Source organism: Hippocampus guttulatus, chromosome 15 (assembly GCF_054856545.1).
Source record: "Hippocampus guttulatus isolate MCC_2025c chromosome 15, RoL_Hgut_1.0, whole genome shotgun sequence".
Classification (NCBI taxonomy): domain Eukaryota; kingdom Metazoa; phylum Chordata; class Actinopteri; order Syngnathiformes; family Syngnathidae; genus Hippocampus; species Hippocampus guttulatus.
Window position 1 is genome coordinate 14,772,976 of NC_141275.1, and position 13,114 is coordinate 14,786,089.

Consider the following 13,114-nt stretch of genomic DNA (forward strand, 5'->3'; position numbering starts at 1 on the left):
ACTTCTTTTTTCCCTTGCCCCCCTGGGCAGTAAGGTCAGGGGATGCCGTTAATATTTATCAACTGTGGGCATGTGAAGCCCTTTGAGACTGCTTGTGATGAAGGGCTATACAAACAAATGTGACTTATATGAACTATTCCATCGAGAAGAGAAACAATCAGTCATTTTAATTAGCATTTAAACACATTATCTACACACAGAGGTTGTATTAACATGTAAAACCATAAAAGCCAATCCACTATTTCAACCTTGAAACGAAAAGTTTGCCCAGCCCTGGAGTCAATGTATTTCTCTTTATGTTCATTTGATTCTTGGTCAGCAGCTCTTCAGCAGTTTTCACTTTAAATCCAGACTCAACACGGCTGCATGTAGTGCCTGCGCATACTCTGCCAAGAGAGATGTGTTGCCTTTAGCCGGGTTTTGTTCAAATGACCGCAATACCTGCTGAGCGATGTTGGCATCCAGCAGTACCTTTGGGATTGTTGTGGAAGACGCAGTTGTTGGCGCAGGTGTCGGGGTGCGACTCCCAGAAGGACGACGCGCAGCAGCACAGCGGCGGCAGGTCCAACTTCTTGTTGGCCATTCGGTCCCTCACTTGGGATCTCAGAGCGTCAACGTACCTGTTCACAAATCATTGGCGATTAGACGTCGGTATAATGTCAATTTCATGGATAGGCGACTGACCCCAAATACATTTCAGATGTGCCAGAAGGCTTTTCCTGAGCAGGTTTTGTCAGCCCTGACTGATTAAATCAAACAATATTTGCTCTCTAACAAACAGATAATGACATTTAAAAACTCACCTGCAAGCAATTAAAAACAACAACAAAAAAAGTTTAAACAAATACTAAGAGTCTTGTAAAATAGTCAAATGTTCTGCCTGGAATTCATATCTTTAGTTTTATAAGAGTAAAGGAACTCCCCAAAATATCTCCAGGTTGTCGAAAGTTGATTCTGCCAAATATTGGAATCAGCCTAAAAAAAAAATCCCTATCTGTCAGGTCCTAATTTATTATTTCATGAAAGTTTGAAGTCTTCTGCTGCAAAGCACAAAAGTGATCTTAGCGTGAAGTTATCTGAAGGCCTCGTGACAACCTGCCGGCCACGATGCTTTTCTCGCTCTCTCGTTTCCTCCTCTCCAGGTCGGCCGCTCTCTCCTCCTTCTCCAGCTTGAGGCGCTCCAGGACGAGCATCTCTCGCTCCTCCAGGCGCTGGCGGACGTGCGAGAGCTGCCGCGTGCGCTCCAGCTGCCGCTCCTCCTCCAGGCGCGCTTTTTCCTTGTTCGCTTTGATCCTTCGGGGTGAGAGCGGAAAAGAGGCAAAGGATTCCATTTGGAGTTGCCATAACCAACCACTTTGTAGTCTAGTAAATCATTTCATAACTGTATGTTTGTATGAATGGCAATACGGTAGGATTGTCTTATTTAAAAAAAACAACAACAACACATATTTCATTTCCTTTGTCACATTGAAGTGAAATTGATTATTTTTGGCCCGCGAGTGTATTCCGAGCGGCCGTGCTGCGCGCCAACGTTTCACATTGTGATCTGTCGTCACCTGGCCGTCTTTTTCAGGTGCTTCCTGTGCTGGTCGCTCTCTTTCACGCGCTGCCGCTCGACGCTCATGAAGTGGCGGCGGTGCATCAGGAACTGCGACTGGCGCTGTCAAAAAATAAATTTCAAAAAGATGCACCATTATTTTACTTTTTTCCCCGCTATAGAATGATACCTGTCTTCTCAACTCCTCCTGATCCTGCATAGGCCACATAACCTTGTCGATCCTCGGATCAGATGTGGAAACGTCCCACCCACGTGCAGTTGTCTGAAACATGTCAACATCGGATTACAATCTGGCTCACAAATGTGAGGCAGTTTTAGCTGGTTGTCGGGTTTTTTTTTTCATCCTTGACAACTACAGCCGTTTATATTCTCATGACTTGTCTTTGCTGTTGAATAGCTGGGCTCTTCTTTCTAACAAATTGCAGGTTTGGTGGAAAAATACATACGGTCAAAGGGAAGCATTTGGTTCCAGGAACTACAAGTAGCAAAGATTCGAGGCACCTGAAACTTTGGGTGGAAATGCAACTTAAAGACTTTTGCGTAGTACTAGCAAACAAATTGCTAATCGTTGCAACTTCCTTAAATGGTGGGGGTAGAATGAAAGGGGATAAACTTCACACATGGTCTCTTTGGCTGACCTGATTAGAATTATTTAAAGAAAAAGTGAAGTTCAGGGGCTATATCTGATACCGTCGATCTTGAGATAAAGAGGAACTAAATGAGTCAGGAAGACTATAATTTGTTGGAATGCAACGACCGGCAGACATAGTTATGTTCAAAGGTGAGGAATGAGTGTGGTTGGACACACCAAAACAGATCTGGTACTGCTTGCTGGGTATCTCAATAGGTCACTTCTGTATCCATCTTCCTCTTCTTCATCATCATCATCATCTTCAACATCCTCCTCCTCTTCCTCCCTCAGGACATCACATTCAGTCATCTGTTGAATACAATGACCATTTCATACCTCACATGATGTTCAGCATTTAAAAAGGAAGAATTGGAAGCGTGGTGGGGACACGTAACACTCACATGTCTGGTGAGTGAGATCTTCCAGTTGTCCGCGGCAGGCTCAGACGTCTCATTGATGGACTGGCTGGTCTGGCAGGCTGCCAGTTTGAGTCGGACCTGACGGGTACTGTCGCGGAGCTAGAAACATTTTTTGAAAACATGCTGGATGTCAGTAAATCTTGAGAGGGTTTTGCTTTTTCTTTCGGGTTTTATTTATTCATTTATTTTTTATGTCGCTACATAAGCAATTGCTTCATTCAGATGAAATCATTCATCTCAATACCATCCCTAGTGACCTAAGGTGTGCCCCAGGGCTCTGTACAAGGGCCTCTCCCCTCTTCATCACATTCATTCATTCATTCCCATCTGCAATATCTTCCTTAGACACATCATTCACTTTCATTTCTATATCGATGACACCCGTTGCTCTATAAATACAGTTGAGCTAAACAAGGACGCAAGAATATAAACATTTTCCTTCAGTGTCCCCTTTGCTCACGTTAAAAGTCTGACATCATCCTTCAGAGCAAATGATCACTTCGTTGTTACTTTCTCTCACTGCTACTACTGTGGGTATTTTCAATTGACAGAATGGGTACGAATGCCTCTTGCTTCTACTTTACCTCATTTATATTTGTCTTTCCTGGCACACGATGTTGCTTCGGGATTCCCCTGTTTACGGGACCCTGCACAGCGTTTTAGAAGATGCTGTTAGTACTGAAGGTGTGCAGACACCCCATTTCCTTACAGTCCAAACTAATGCCACAGACCGTGCAGTACTTTACCGTTGAATATGCTTCCTGAAGCCGCCTCTTGCTCATTGCAGCCACACGACGACGCACTTGCGCCTGAAATCTTCGCAGGCTCTCTTCATTCTCCCTCTGCTTCTCCGCCTGAAGCTCGTCGGTGTAAGAAGCCAAGTCCTATGGTGAAATAAAAGAGATATTGGGCCGTATCTGTCGTTTTTGAACTTACTCCACTCCGTGAAATGGAAGAAGAGTTAAAAGAAATTTTATGCAATATGTAACGGCTGCATTCGACAACAAGGCAAGCTCCGGGCACTCACACACGGATGCTCCTCGAATTCTTGGCCGTCCTCCACCCAGGCTCCCACGGCCACGACCGCCTGGTTCCTCTCGGCCAACACCTTGCTGGCCCGGTGCTCGTTCCGCTGCTTGTTGGCAACTTTCTCTCGAGTCTGTTTCGCTGCAGTCGCCCGGGTAGCGAGCATTGTTGCCAAGAGGGTCGCTCGAGGAAACTCACGAGTTCTAAATTGAACTCGTTTCAGGAAGTAGGTTTAATGTTGCGTTCACGTCGTTTTGGTCTGTCAAAGACAAAGATGAAACGGTAAACTTACATTTACTTGTGTCAAAGTGACGTTAAAGAGATTCGAGTTTCGCTCGCTTGTCTTTTTCTTGGTCAAGCGTCCCGACGGCTCACTGCTGCCCCGTAACGCACGGGAGTTGCAATTCACCACTACTACTTCGAATTAAAAAAAAAAAAAATCACAGTTCCAGGTCACATGTTTCTTTATGACGACAATGACGTCACACACACGCACGTTTGGTTCACGTTTTTATTATTAAAAATAGGACACTATTTCAGCACATACAAAGTTTCATATGTAAAGATTACTCTGGGGGTCTCTGGTTCTGACAATCTTGCGGAGGGCGTCAGAGCTTGGACAAGCGTCCAACTGAGGGGAGAAAGAGAGCAACTTTTCAAGGCGGCATTGCAAATGTGTTATAGGGGACCCATGTTCGCGACCCCTATGATACATACAGTTTCACCAGGATATACAATATTAATTAAAAGGAAGTGTTTGGGGCCATTTTGAGATGGCTTCGTAACAATTCACTTGCCATAATAATATTTAGCACATTCAAAACTGTGAGCCCATTTCAACTCTGTCGCGCACCAAAATGGCAGCATCAACGCTCATGAAGGCTGATCAACTCAAGTATGGAGGTGTAGAAGTGCAAATAACCTTTATGGACTGCCGAAGCTTGGCGAGTGCCGGCTTGTAGGCCTCCATGGTGACCGAGTCGGCGCCGATGACATCACTGAAGCACCGGTAGACAACGGCGGAGATGCGGTGAACTTGGCAGTGGTTCAACACTAAAAACAGCCAGTTGGAAAGTCAATGAAAAAGTCATTTCCAACCACTGGGCTACATTATCACTTTGAGGTTGTGTCATGTCAAAACCTGCAGCTGGAAGTCCATTGAGTATGTTCGGCTGCTCCAGGGCACGGCACACGGGTGGTCCATTAAAGGTGGTGGTGTGGAGGGAGCGCAGGAAGGGCGCCGAGCTGCCGCAGAGGTAGTCGGCGCTCTTGTAGTCGGCCATGGGGCTATCCGACAGGACGGTCACGTGCAGATCTCTGTGCTGCAGGCAGTCCAACACCTGCACACAGTCAGGTGCCACACATACACTAAAAAAATCGGGCTTTTCCACTCCGTGACAACGAGTCGCTCTAAAGTAGCCACGGCACATCAACAAAAAAAAGAAAAGGAAAATACCTTTTCTGCCCACTGGAACTGCTGATCTTCCGCAACATAGCACGTCAACTGGCAGATTAGAACCTATAGAAGGAGACACACAAGACATTGTTATCACTATTGTTGTTACTAATAACATGGTGGAACAGACTTTGGGAGGGGGTGGGGGAGAATTTTTGGAGGGGCAATAGTTGCACAACCACACACAGTCAAATACAGCAGACTCTATGATTGATAACATTTAATTTGATCACTTAAAAAATGTAGTGCACAAGAAAACACATTCCACAGGCTTCCATGTGTATGCCAAAGCAGGAGGTGGCGCTGTAGCCCATAAACATGAGTCCAATGCGGACAATCGAGGAGCCTGAAGAATGTTATCCATCCATTTTTGGGGGGGCAAAGAAAAGCTGAGATGTTCCATCAGAGTCTTTTTTTTTTTTCTTTTTAACTTACAGACGGCTCATCCCTGTGTCGGTAGAAGATGCACTCAGACTGCTCATCGCTTCCTGCCCGGCTCCTCTCATTCCATACGGAAGCATGTCCCACCGTGTCCCACTTTTCCGAGGTGAGAACGTACACCGACAGAAACCCTGGTAGAGACCAGACGTCAGTGTTGAAGTCTACTTGGGGGAGGCGGGGGCATATTCTCGTTTGTGTTGTGTGTGCTCACTGGAAGCGTTGTGTCCCACAGCAAGGATGAAGTGAGAGCATGTCAGCTTGTCCCCGGACTTCAGGGCATCACACACCTCGGGACTCCAATGGAGACAAACCTCCCTGATTAAAAGACGGAAGAGGGTCAGGAAAAAAAAATGTACAAAAATCTCAAAACTCAACAAAAGGTACATACATAATCGACTTTAAATAGACTTTTTAATTTCTTACAAATAGTTGTGACTTTGGAGTTCCTGCCTACAAGGGCGGCAGCTATCAAATATTTTTAGAAAAGATTACTCAACCGGGCCTGATCTGGTGAGTGACGTGGGTGTCAGCGAATTAGCGTATATCGAGTTGGCTGTTGTGAATTCAAGTTAGCGGCTGGCTGATAACTGGCGAACCGTTAGCCAGTCTATTTGCTGCCAACAGCTCAAGAGATAGACTGGCTGAAGTTCCAGGTGTGACAGTGCCACTTTCAAGCAGCAACTGCTAAAGCGACCCATGTTTAAAGTCGAACGGTATGTAGAGTTGCAATATTAGCAAAGAAGAACTTTGGCGAAGCACAAACGTCATTGTAATTTGGGGTCTTGATTATGAATCAGTGTTCCAGAATCCACGCGTTAGTTTAAATTTTGTAGGATGCAGGGATTGACATTTGCGTCTCATGAGTCATCGACTTCATTACTGGGTTGATGGAGAAGTTGTTCAATAATTCTTGATTCTTCGAGTATTTGACAAAATGATTTCAGCGTTATGCTGCTGAGACAGCTGGGAACGGCTTTCAATTGTGGGGGGGAAAATGCATGAGTATGTCTGCTTGTCTGTGTTCATCGGCGCAACGATTTCTGCTTAATCATAGCATCACCCCCCCCCCCCTCGCCGATTAGGTTAGCTAGCCTCATGGTTACCTCTTTTCCTCGAGTTCTTTGCGAATTTGAGCGTCTTCTTCGTCCTCGTCGAGCGTCTCTTCGTCGTCATCCACAGCCCGAGAGTAAACGGTCACAACCTCGCCGAAAAACGTGGCCATTGTCAAGCGAAAGTTCGGGTTAATGAAGAAAAAGACCGGACAGGAAGTACTTCCGGGTATCTTCCGCAAGTACCAATCTTTTCAAAGTAAGACGATGTATTAAACCGCAACATACTTATAATTTTATTTTAATGACAACTCGCTATAAAATGTATCCTTAAGTTTATTTGGTATCCAGTTTTATTTTTTTTCAATTGCCTATATCTCGTCTTATGTGGGTGACGATGAGCATTAAATCCACATGCATAATATGACATGCAATGCTAACAAAATGAAGCATAAGCGTTGAGCCATGCATGTACATTGTTTTAACTTTTTGTTCAAATCCAGTATGGTACATTTTTTAGAGTACACTTTGCCTTAAGGAGAGTGTATATTACAAAATTCATACAAAGCACTTAAAAGTCCACACAATTCTTATCTTTAATTAAAATGCATGTATTTCTATTAAACATAAAACACGATTGGCAAGCCTGAATTCATTTTTTAATTTGAAAAAGAAAAATACAGTAACACTCATTCACATTTCATATGTTACACATGAGCATAAGTAGAAAATAAAAAAGATCTGATCTAAAGCTGTAAAATGAAAAGTCCCCTCACATTCCAATTCATTTCCGGCATCTGAACCTGAGGGGACGCATCTTGCAAAGTGTCATTGTCCTGTTGGATGAGTTGCGCGTAAGCGCTCATAACGGTTTGGGCATGTTGGTCACTTCCTCTAGACACTCGTTGTACGCCTCCTGATAATCTTCGTGAGGTTTGATCAAGATCACACAGGTGGGCCTCTTGGAGCCCGCAGATGCGCCCAAGTCCTGCAGAGACGGCGACGGATTAGCCACAAAGCCTCTTGACGAAACCCCCGCACAGAATTGTGAGGAGCAACTCACCACTTTGGAAGGGACGTAGGCATACGGCAGGTTTTTGTCCTCGCACATGACCGGCAGGTGGCAGTAGACTTCGATGGGGAGCGTGTCGCCGGCTAACAGCACGATGCTGCACGCGAGACAAAACATGAGAAAAATAGAGAGAACTTTCACACCGCCACTTTTCCATGATCCAAACGAAGTGAATGATTACAGTGGTACCTCAATTTAAGATTGACCAACTTGTTATTTTTTGTGTGTGTCTTTATGACACTGCCCCTGGTGGCAAAGGCATGCGCACTAGAAGGAGCAGCACCATGTCAATGGAGCATTGATGTATGAAAACATGATACACCAACGTTTTCTGTACATCTCTCTAAGTACAGCACTGTAGCGTACTTACTAACACTTGACCGCACACATCACACAAAAATTGCCAGGACTTGTCTTGTTCCAATACACTGCAATTTTCTTTCATTAAAAAAAACGCGGTGCTTTTGTAAGGGGGCTGCAACATAGATTTTCGTATTCGATTAATTGTCTCGTCTCAAGGGCCACTGCAAAGTTTACATGGCGGGGGACAACAACAATGATGACTCACCCTTTCTCGCCCTTTCCAATGAACTTCTGAACTTCTTTCACTCCTCTGCGGATGTTTTTCAGTTTGGACGCTGAAAAGACAGCCACCGTTTTAAAACACATTATTACCAACTAAAACAAATAAAAATAAACATCTTAACATTCACTTAGTTACAAAGTCATGCTAAAACGCATGATTTAAGACAGCGTCGGGGCATTTAAAGCTCCAGAAAGAGAGTCAAACTAGGGAACAAATGAACAATATGTTCGGTTAAATAGTTACCCTTACCCTTTTTGACGCATTTGTAGAGTTTCTTGCTAAGCTTCCTGGTGGCTAGCGGCTGCGCGATAGCGTTCACGTTGGCGATCAACTCCTGGTAAATATTCGCAGACGTCTCGTGACTGCCGGCCGCCGGGACCTCGTCGGCGCTGGACGACACTTTTTCCTTCTTCACCTTCGTCATACCCGATCTCCAAAATCCCAAATCGATCGTTATTATTTAACCTATTACGCAGACTCCTAGCTTTACTAACTGTGTGGGCAAACGGTAAAAACGCGTGCTTGGGCTTCTACGTCTTCCTCTGAAAAGAGGCTGGACGCAGAGTACCACAGCGCTCCGACTGGATCGGAGAGTAACAACAACAGATAACCCCAATATAAAAGTTGGGATTCCTAAAAATGTAAATCACACGTTCGGTTAAAAAAAAACACGAGAGTTAATTAAAAGAAAACTACGCAACTTAAAGGTCTGTGGGACAGTTTTTAATGCAAAGCAATATTGCAGAAAATACTAAATATGATAGTGACACTACTGTATTTTCATCATAAGCGTATACAAGATCCCGCTGCACGCATTTATTTGTGTTCTACCCCCGCCCCCGCCCCCAAAAAAACAAATTAAAAATGTAAATGGTTAATGCATCTTAAAACAGACTTTTTTTTTTGTTCTCAACATGGTCTACTGAGTGGTCAAGCACCCAATACACTCTTATCCATATTCATACCTTTTAATTTGCCATCATTGTTCAGAGAAAAAAAAGTGTCAAGAGTCTTGCCACATTTACAGTTTGCTATTCAAACGTGTTTAATTCCTTTCAAGTTACTTTGCGTGTAATGCCCTCGCATGTGGGAAAGGAGAGCCACAGTCACAGCTACACTTTTCAGCATTTTAGTGAACATTAAACACAATAACACTCACGCAGGAGCTCCTGTCGACTACAGCTCACCCCCGGTCCTTCACACGCAAGCTCGCCGATGTCACATGCTCCCCCAGCAGACCCCGCCTCTTAAAGGCACGTATACACACACAACACTATATACAGTCTTTTCCATACATTTTGTGCTTCACATACATTTACACTGTGTCCCAGAAGTCTCTTACAATACATTCAAATGTGTGTGGGAGTGATTCTTAAATAGTTCGCTTTAACAGTTGCCTTTTAATGAAGCCTGTCAGTCGACCGAAGATGTGCTGCAGTGGCATCGCGGAGGCCGTGGGAGCGTCAGGGTAAATAGTCGTATTCATCCGTGTCCATCTGGTAGATGTTGTCCACGGCCGCAGGTTGGTGGTGCAGGTGCAGAGACGACGACGTGGAGCTGAAGTGCACTGAAGGGACACTCGGAAGCTGCTGATGACTGCAACACATGTTCAATGAGTTGATTTGATGACCAAGTTGGTGTCGAAAAACTCAAATCCAATAAATGATGTTCATTTTCGTGGCTGCGTCTGCCCACAAGCTGAAATTTGAATTCGGTTTTGCAGTACAAATAGTGCGCTGTACGTTGACTATTTGTGCCATTTTGAACATTTTTTATTTTTTTTTTGTTGCGCTTAAGTGATGCTGCTTGAAAGCATATATCGCAACAAAGTCATTTCCCACCAGCCAGAGCTGAAAGAAGCGTGAGAAAAGGTTAGGCGTTTTTTTTTTCTCGACAGAATCTGCTGAGTGGTTTGTCCTCTCCTGGTTTCCTCGAACTGTTCTGCACGACGTGACTCATCCGTGGCGGTCTGAGTCGCGCTCGTCGACGCATCCTGAGGAGACGTCACTTCAGAGACGCGGCACTCCTCGCAATGGTTCAGAACACGTCAAAAGCGTCAATGTGTTGAGCCACAACATCAAACTCACATTTTGGTGAGACGCCGCCGTCTTCTACCTGCAGACAAAGACGAAAAAAAAAAAAGTTCAAGTCATAGGTTGCAATTTACATTTCATGACTTATTGTCTCTTTTCATGCAAAATAATGGCGTGAAACGCTCAAAGTTTTTGGCTAGAACGTCGTCCGGAATTTTATGAGAAGAAAAAGGAGGATATATTTGGGATTGAAGTCCTTATTTAGAAAGATGAAATATTAAAGTCAGAATTTTCTGAGAATAAAGTTTTTTTTACATTTGAGTGTCAAGTAGAAACGTCTCTAAGATTAAAGTTGGGAATCGACAAGAACAAAAGAATAAAGTCACACGTTTTCGGCATACAAAATCTTAATTTTGATGCGAAAAAAAAGTTGTACCTGTATATTTTCAAGATTAAAAAAGGTTTCTCAAATGAGGAAGTTACAAGGCTGCTGCCGAGACAAAACAAAGATGGGCAAACCAAAGTTATCTTCTTCTCCTTGGACAAACGGTCGGCCAACTATCTTACGGCGGCCTGGGAAACCTACCGATGATGATGCTGATGACTGCGCCAAAGAGGATGAGCCCAAAGAGGACGCCGATCGCAACCATTGACCCTGGGATGTCACGCTTCTGATTATGAAGACAAAAATGTCACATTTCTTCACAGAAACAGTTGAAAGTCATTAAAAAAAAAGTAGCATTAAGCAGCCTCACGAGACTAACGATGAGTTTCTTATCCCGTGATATAATTGGATTAGTTGGGCGAACATCCAAGGCCATTTTCAAGTGGCAGAAGCACCCACATGCAAGAACAAGTGACCCCTGATTTTATATCAAGAGGTAAGCAGAGCTGCAATGAGTTTTGTTGAAGACGCAGATTCGGGAGCAACATTCGCTTCGCAAACGTGTTGTGAAGACGCGCAGAAGATGTTTTGAATTGTGAAAAAAAAAACATTACAAGTCTCCTTGAAATGATTTGCGGTGTTCCTCAAGGCTCTGATGTTTGCCCCCTAGAGTTACATACATCCATACTGCGTGGACAGTCTGGTGCATACATGAACACATCTGACCTCGGTTTTGGTTTTGATGTCGATTGAGGAGGAGGAAGTATTGAAGCCTTGAGTGGAGGTCATCTGAGCTGAAAGAAAAAAAAAGGGGAAGGGAAAGTCGACCATTTTAGCGCAGCTGTGTCATCTTTACATACAAATATATCACAGCGATCACGGGACAAGCTTCAACAAGATCCAGAGCAGATTTGCATGAAAGCATATTCCAACCGAACGACGTCTCTATTTGTTAAAAAAAAAAAAAAAAATTCTGCCATTTTGTGTGTTTGCCGCACCTGCTGTACCGACGGCGGCAATGCTCCCCGCAAACATGTCAGTCTTTAAAGTCGTGCTTTGAGGGGCTGAAACACAAACAAATCTTTCTAAAGAACAAGCATCGATGTTACAGTAATTATAACCCTTTAAATAAAAACACGACAAATGCATCTAAAATAATATTTGAAAAATGAATACTTGAGCGCGAACGTTAACAACTCATGCACACCGCATACACTAATCTAGATCACCGTTTATTCTGCATTTATCCTGTATTACTATTTGGCAGAAAACAGAAGGAAGAACTTTCTCACCGTCCATTATGATCAACTCGATGGAGTGTTTCTTATCATTGAAGAAGCCAGACACCTGCACCCGGCAGCTGTACACTCCGGCGTCTTCCTTCCTCGCGTTCAGTATGGTCAACGAAACATTACCGTCCTTCAACCGGCCCAGCAGCTTGTACCTGTCGCTTTCTTCCGTCACGCTCACACCGTTGGTTTCAGCGATCTGGAGACCGCAGCCACTCATCGGCAAAGCTCCCCGGCCCCAGCAGACCCACGAAGATCCGTATTTGATGATGTCATACGTGCACGACAGCGTGACGTCCTGACCTGCGATGGCCCTCACGGACGACGGGCTGGACTCACAGACTACGAAACGGGGGGAGAAATGGTGACTAACCGAGTTGCTGTTTCTGCCATCAATAATCATGTTGCTTTGACGCAATCTGATGGGATATTGGTGCGAGAGTCATTTAGACAAAACCAGTTCTTTGCTGCCACCTAAAAACCTAAAACAATAAAATCCATCAAAGGTGACGAAAGACGTATTTTGCCGGTTAGCTGTAACCGATCAGAGGGCGGAACCCCCCCCCCCCACCCCCGCCCCCCCGCGGATGTGACCAACAAACAAGTTTCTGTAATGTAATTTTCATCAAAGCAGGTTACCTGTAAGGAGGCAACAAAGGAGCACCGTGCTGAAGCATGTCCTCATCTTCATGCGATGCCGGCCACAATCATCACCATCATCATCATCATCATCATCATCATACACGTCCAGACCAAGATTGAGACGAGCGTGCAGATGACGAGTCCAGATTCCTTTTTTTAAGTTGTGAACTTTAGCGGAGAAGCAGCATGTGCACACATGACTTCATTTCTGTGGCTCACTCGGCTTCCTGTGGAACAAAAGCCCCTGGGTTTCACTTCTTCATGGTCGAGCTGTGTCACGCTAATAAAAATAAAAAATAAAAGGCTCTCTACTGTTAAAAGTAGAAAAAAAGAAATACATTGAGTTCAGTATCAATGTTTTATTGATTGATCGATGTATTAATTAGTTAACTCATTCATTTTCTATTCATATTTAGATTGGTCTCTCAACTGGCCCAAAATAGAAAAAAGGGAACTCAACTTAAAAAAAACAAAACCAAAAGGATTCGTCCTCAAAAGCTGGTAAAAAAAAAAAAGTAAACCAAACA

At 44.1% G+C, this 13,114-nt stretch overlaps 4 protein-coding genes across 5 annotated transcripts; all 4 read right to left on the reverse strand.

Moving 5' to 3' along the window:
- Positions 1-152: 152 nt before the first annotated feature.
- Positions 153-4,005, reverse strand: ccdc15 (coiled-coil domain containing 15). 2 transcript variants are annotated; one of them, XM_086131243.1, is made up of 10 exons: positions 3,636-4,005; positions 3,340-3,492; positions 3,193-3,255; positions 2,591-2,707; positions 2,367-2,498; positions 1,728-1,820; positions 1,557-1,660; positions 1,096-1,293; positions 472-620; positions 153-386 (listed from the first exon to the last, which is right to left on the reverse strand). In XM_086131243.1, exons 1-10 carry the CDS (start codon positions 3,798-3,800, stop codon positions 337-339), a joined length of 1,224 nt encoding a protein of 407 aa, XP_085987369.1. In that variant the 5' UTR covers positions 3,801-4,005; the 3' UTR covers positions 153-336. The 2 variants fall into 2 exon arrangements, with proteins under 2 accessions (XP_085987369.1, XP_085987370.1); XM_086131244.1 differs by having other exon boundaries at positions 3,355-3,492; positions 3,636-4,002.
- Positions 4,006-4,131: 126 nt separating this feature from the next.
- Positions 4,132-6,804, reverse strand: psmg1 (proteasome (prosome, macropain) assembly chaperone 1). The gene is made up of 7 exons (XM_086131072.1): positions 6,635-6,804; positions 5,743-5,846; positions 5,526-5,662; positions 5,091-5,153; positions 4,776-4,974; positions 4,557-4,687; positions 4,132-4,265 (listed from the first exon to the last, which is right to left on the reverse strand). The coding sequence occupies exons 1-7, from the start codon at positions 6,751-6,753 to the stop codon at positions 4,188-4,190; spliced, it is 831 nt and encodes a 276-aa protein (XP_085987198.1). The 5' UTR covers positions 6,754-6,804; the 3' UTR covers positions 4,132-4,187.
- Positions 6,805-7,222: 418 nt separating this feature from the next.
- nhp2 (NHP2 ribonucleoprotein homolog (yeast)) lies at positions 7,223-8,785 on the reverse strand. The gene is made up of 4 exons (XM_086131006.1): positions 8,488-8,785; positions 8,221-8,290; positions 7,644-7,749; positions 7,223-7,568 (listed from the first exon to the last, which is right to left on the reverse strand). The coding sequence occupies exons 1-4, from the start codon at positions 8,660-8,662 to the stop codon at positions 7,443-7,445; spliced, it is 477 nt and encodes a 158-aa protein (XP_085987132.1). The 5' UTR covers positions 8,663-8,785; the 3' UTR covers positions 7,223-7,442.
- Positions 8,786-8,946: 161 nt separating this feature from the next.
- LOC147194112 (uncharacterized) lies at positions 8,947-13,076 on the reverse strand. Its single transcript, XM_086130419.1, has 7 exons — positions 12,585-13,076; positions 11,949-12,287; positions 11,655-11,720; positions 11,383-11,450; positions 10,854-10,942; positions 10,326-10,349; positions 8,947-9,834 (listed from the first exon to the last, which is right to left on the reverse strand). The coding sequence occupies exons 1-7, from the start codon at positions 12,634-12,636 to the stop codon at positions 9,702-9,704; spliced, it is 771 nt and encodes a 256-aa protein (XP_085986545.1). The 5' UTR covers positions 12,637-13,076; the 3' UTR covers positions 8,947-9,701.
- Between the last annotated feature and the right edge of the window lie 38 nt (positions 13,077-13,114).

What these genes read in the sequence shown, in the direction of transcription:
- ccdc15 (XM_086131243.1), bottom strand. Translation starts at nt 3,800, where the DNA reads ATGCTCGCTACCCGGGCGACTGCAGCGAAACAGACTCGAGAGAAAGTT. An exon ending in GCAGTACCAGATCTGTTTTG is followed by an intron (nt 1,821 to 2,366) that starts GTGTGTCCAACC and finishes GACATGTTTCAG; the next exon opens with ACAACTGCACGTGGGTGGGA. An exon ending in CACCTGAAAAAGACGGCCAG is followed by an intron (nt 1,294 to 1,556) that starts GTGACGACAGAT and finishes CTCACCCCGAAG; the next exon opens with GATCAAAGCGAACAAGGAAA.
- psmg1 (XM_086131072.1), bottom strand. Translation starts at nt 6,753, where the DNA reads ATGGCCACGTTTTTCGGCGAGGTTGTGACCGTTTACTCTCGGGCTGTG. An exon ending in AAAGAACTCGAGGAAAAGAG is followed by an intron (nt 5,847 to 6,634) that starts GTAACCATGAGG and finishes TCTTTTAATCAG; the next exon opens with GGAGGTTTGTCTCCATTGGA. An exon ending in CAATGGACTTCCAGCTGCAG is followed by an intron (nt 4,688 to 4,775) that starts GTTTTGACATGA and finishes GGCTGTTTTTAG; the next exon opens with TGTTGAACCACTGCCAAGTT.
- nhp2 (XM_086131006.1), bottom strand. Translation starts at nt 8,662, where the DNA reads ATGACGAAGGTGAAGAAGGAAAAAGTGTCGTCCAGCGCCGACGAGGTC. An exon ending in CTACAAATGCGTCAAAAAGG is followed by an intron (nt 8,291 to 8,487) that starts GTAAGGGTAACT and finishes CTGTCTTTTCAG; the next exon opens with CGTCCAAACTGAAAAACATC. An exon ending in CCTACGTCCCTTCCAAAGTG is followed by an intron (nt 7,569 to 7,643) that starts GTGAGTTGCTCC and finishes CCGTCTCTGCAG; the next exon opens with GACTTGGGCGCATCTGCGGG.
- LOC147194112 (XM_086130419.1), bottom strand. Translation starts at nt 12,636, where the DNA reads ATGAAGATGAGGACATGCTTCAGCACGGTGCTCCTTTGTTGCCTCCTT. An exon ending in CCTTTGTTGCCTCCTTACAG is followed by an intron (nt 12,288 to 12,584) that starts GTAACCTGCTTT and finishes CCCGTTTCGTAG; the next exon opens with TCTGTGAGTCCAGCCCGTCG. An exon ending in ACATCAAAACCAAAACCGAG is followed by an intron (nt 10,943 to 11,382) that starts GTCAGATGTGTT and finishes CTTCATAATCAG; the next exon opens with AAGCGTGACATCCCAGGGTC.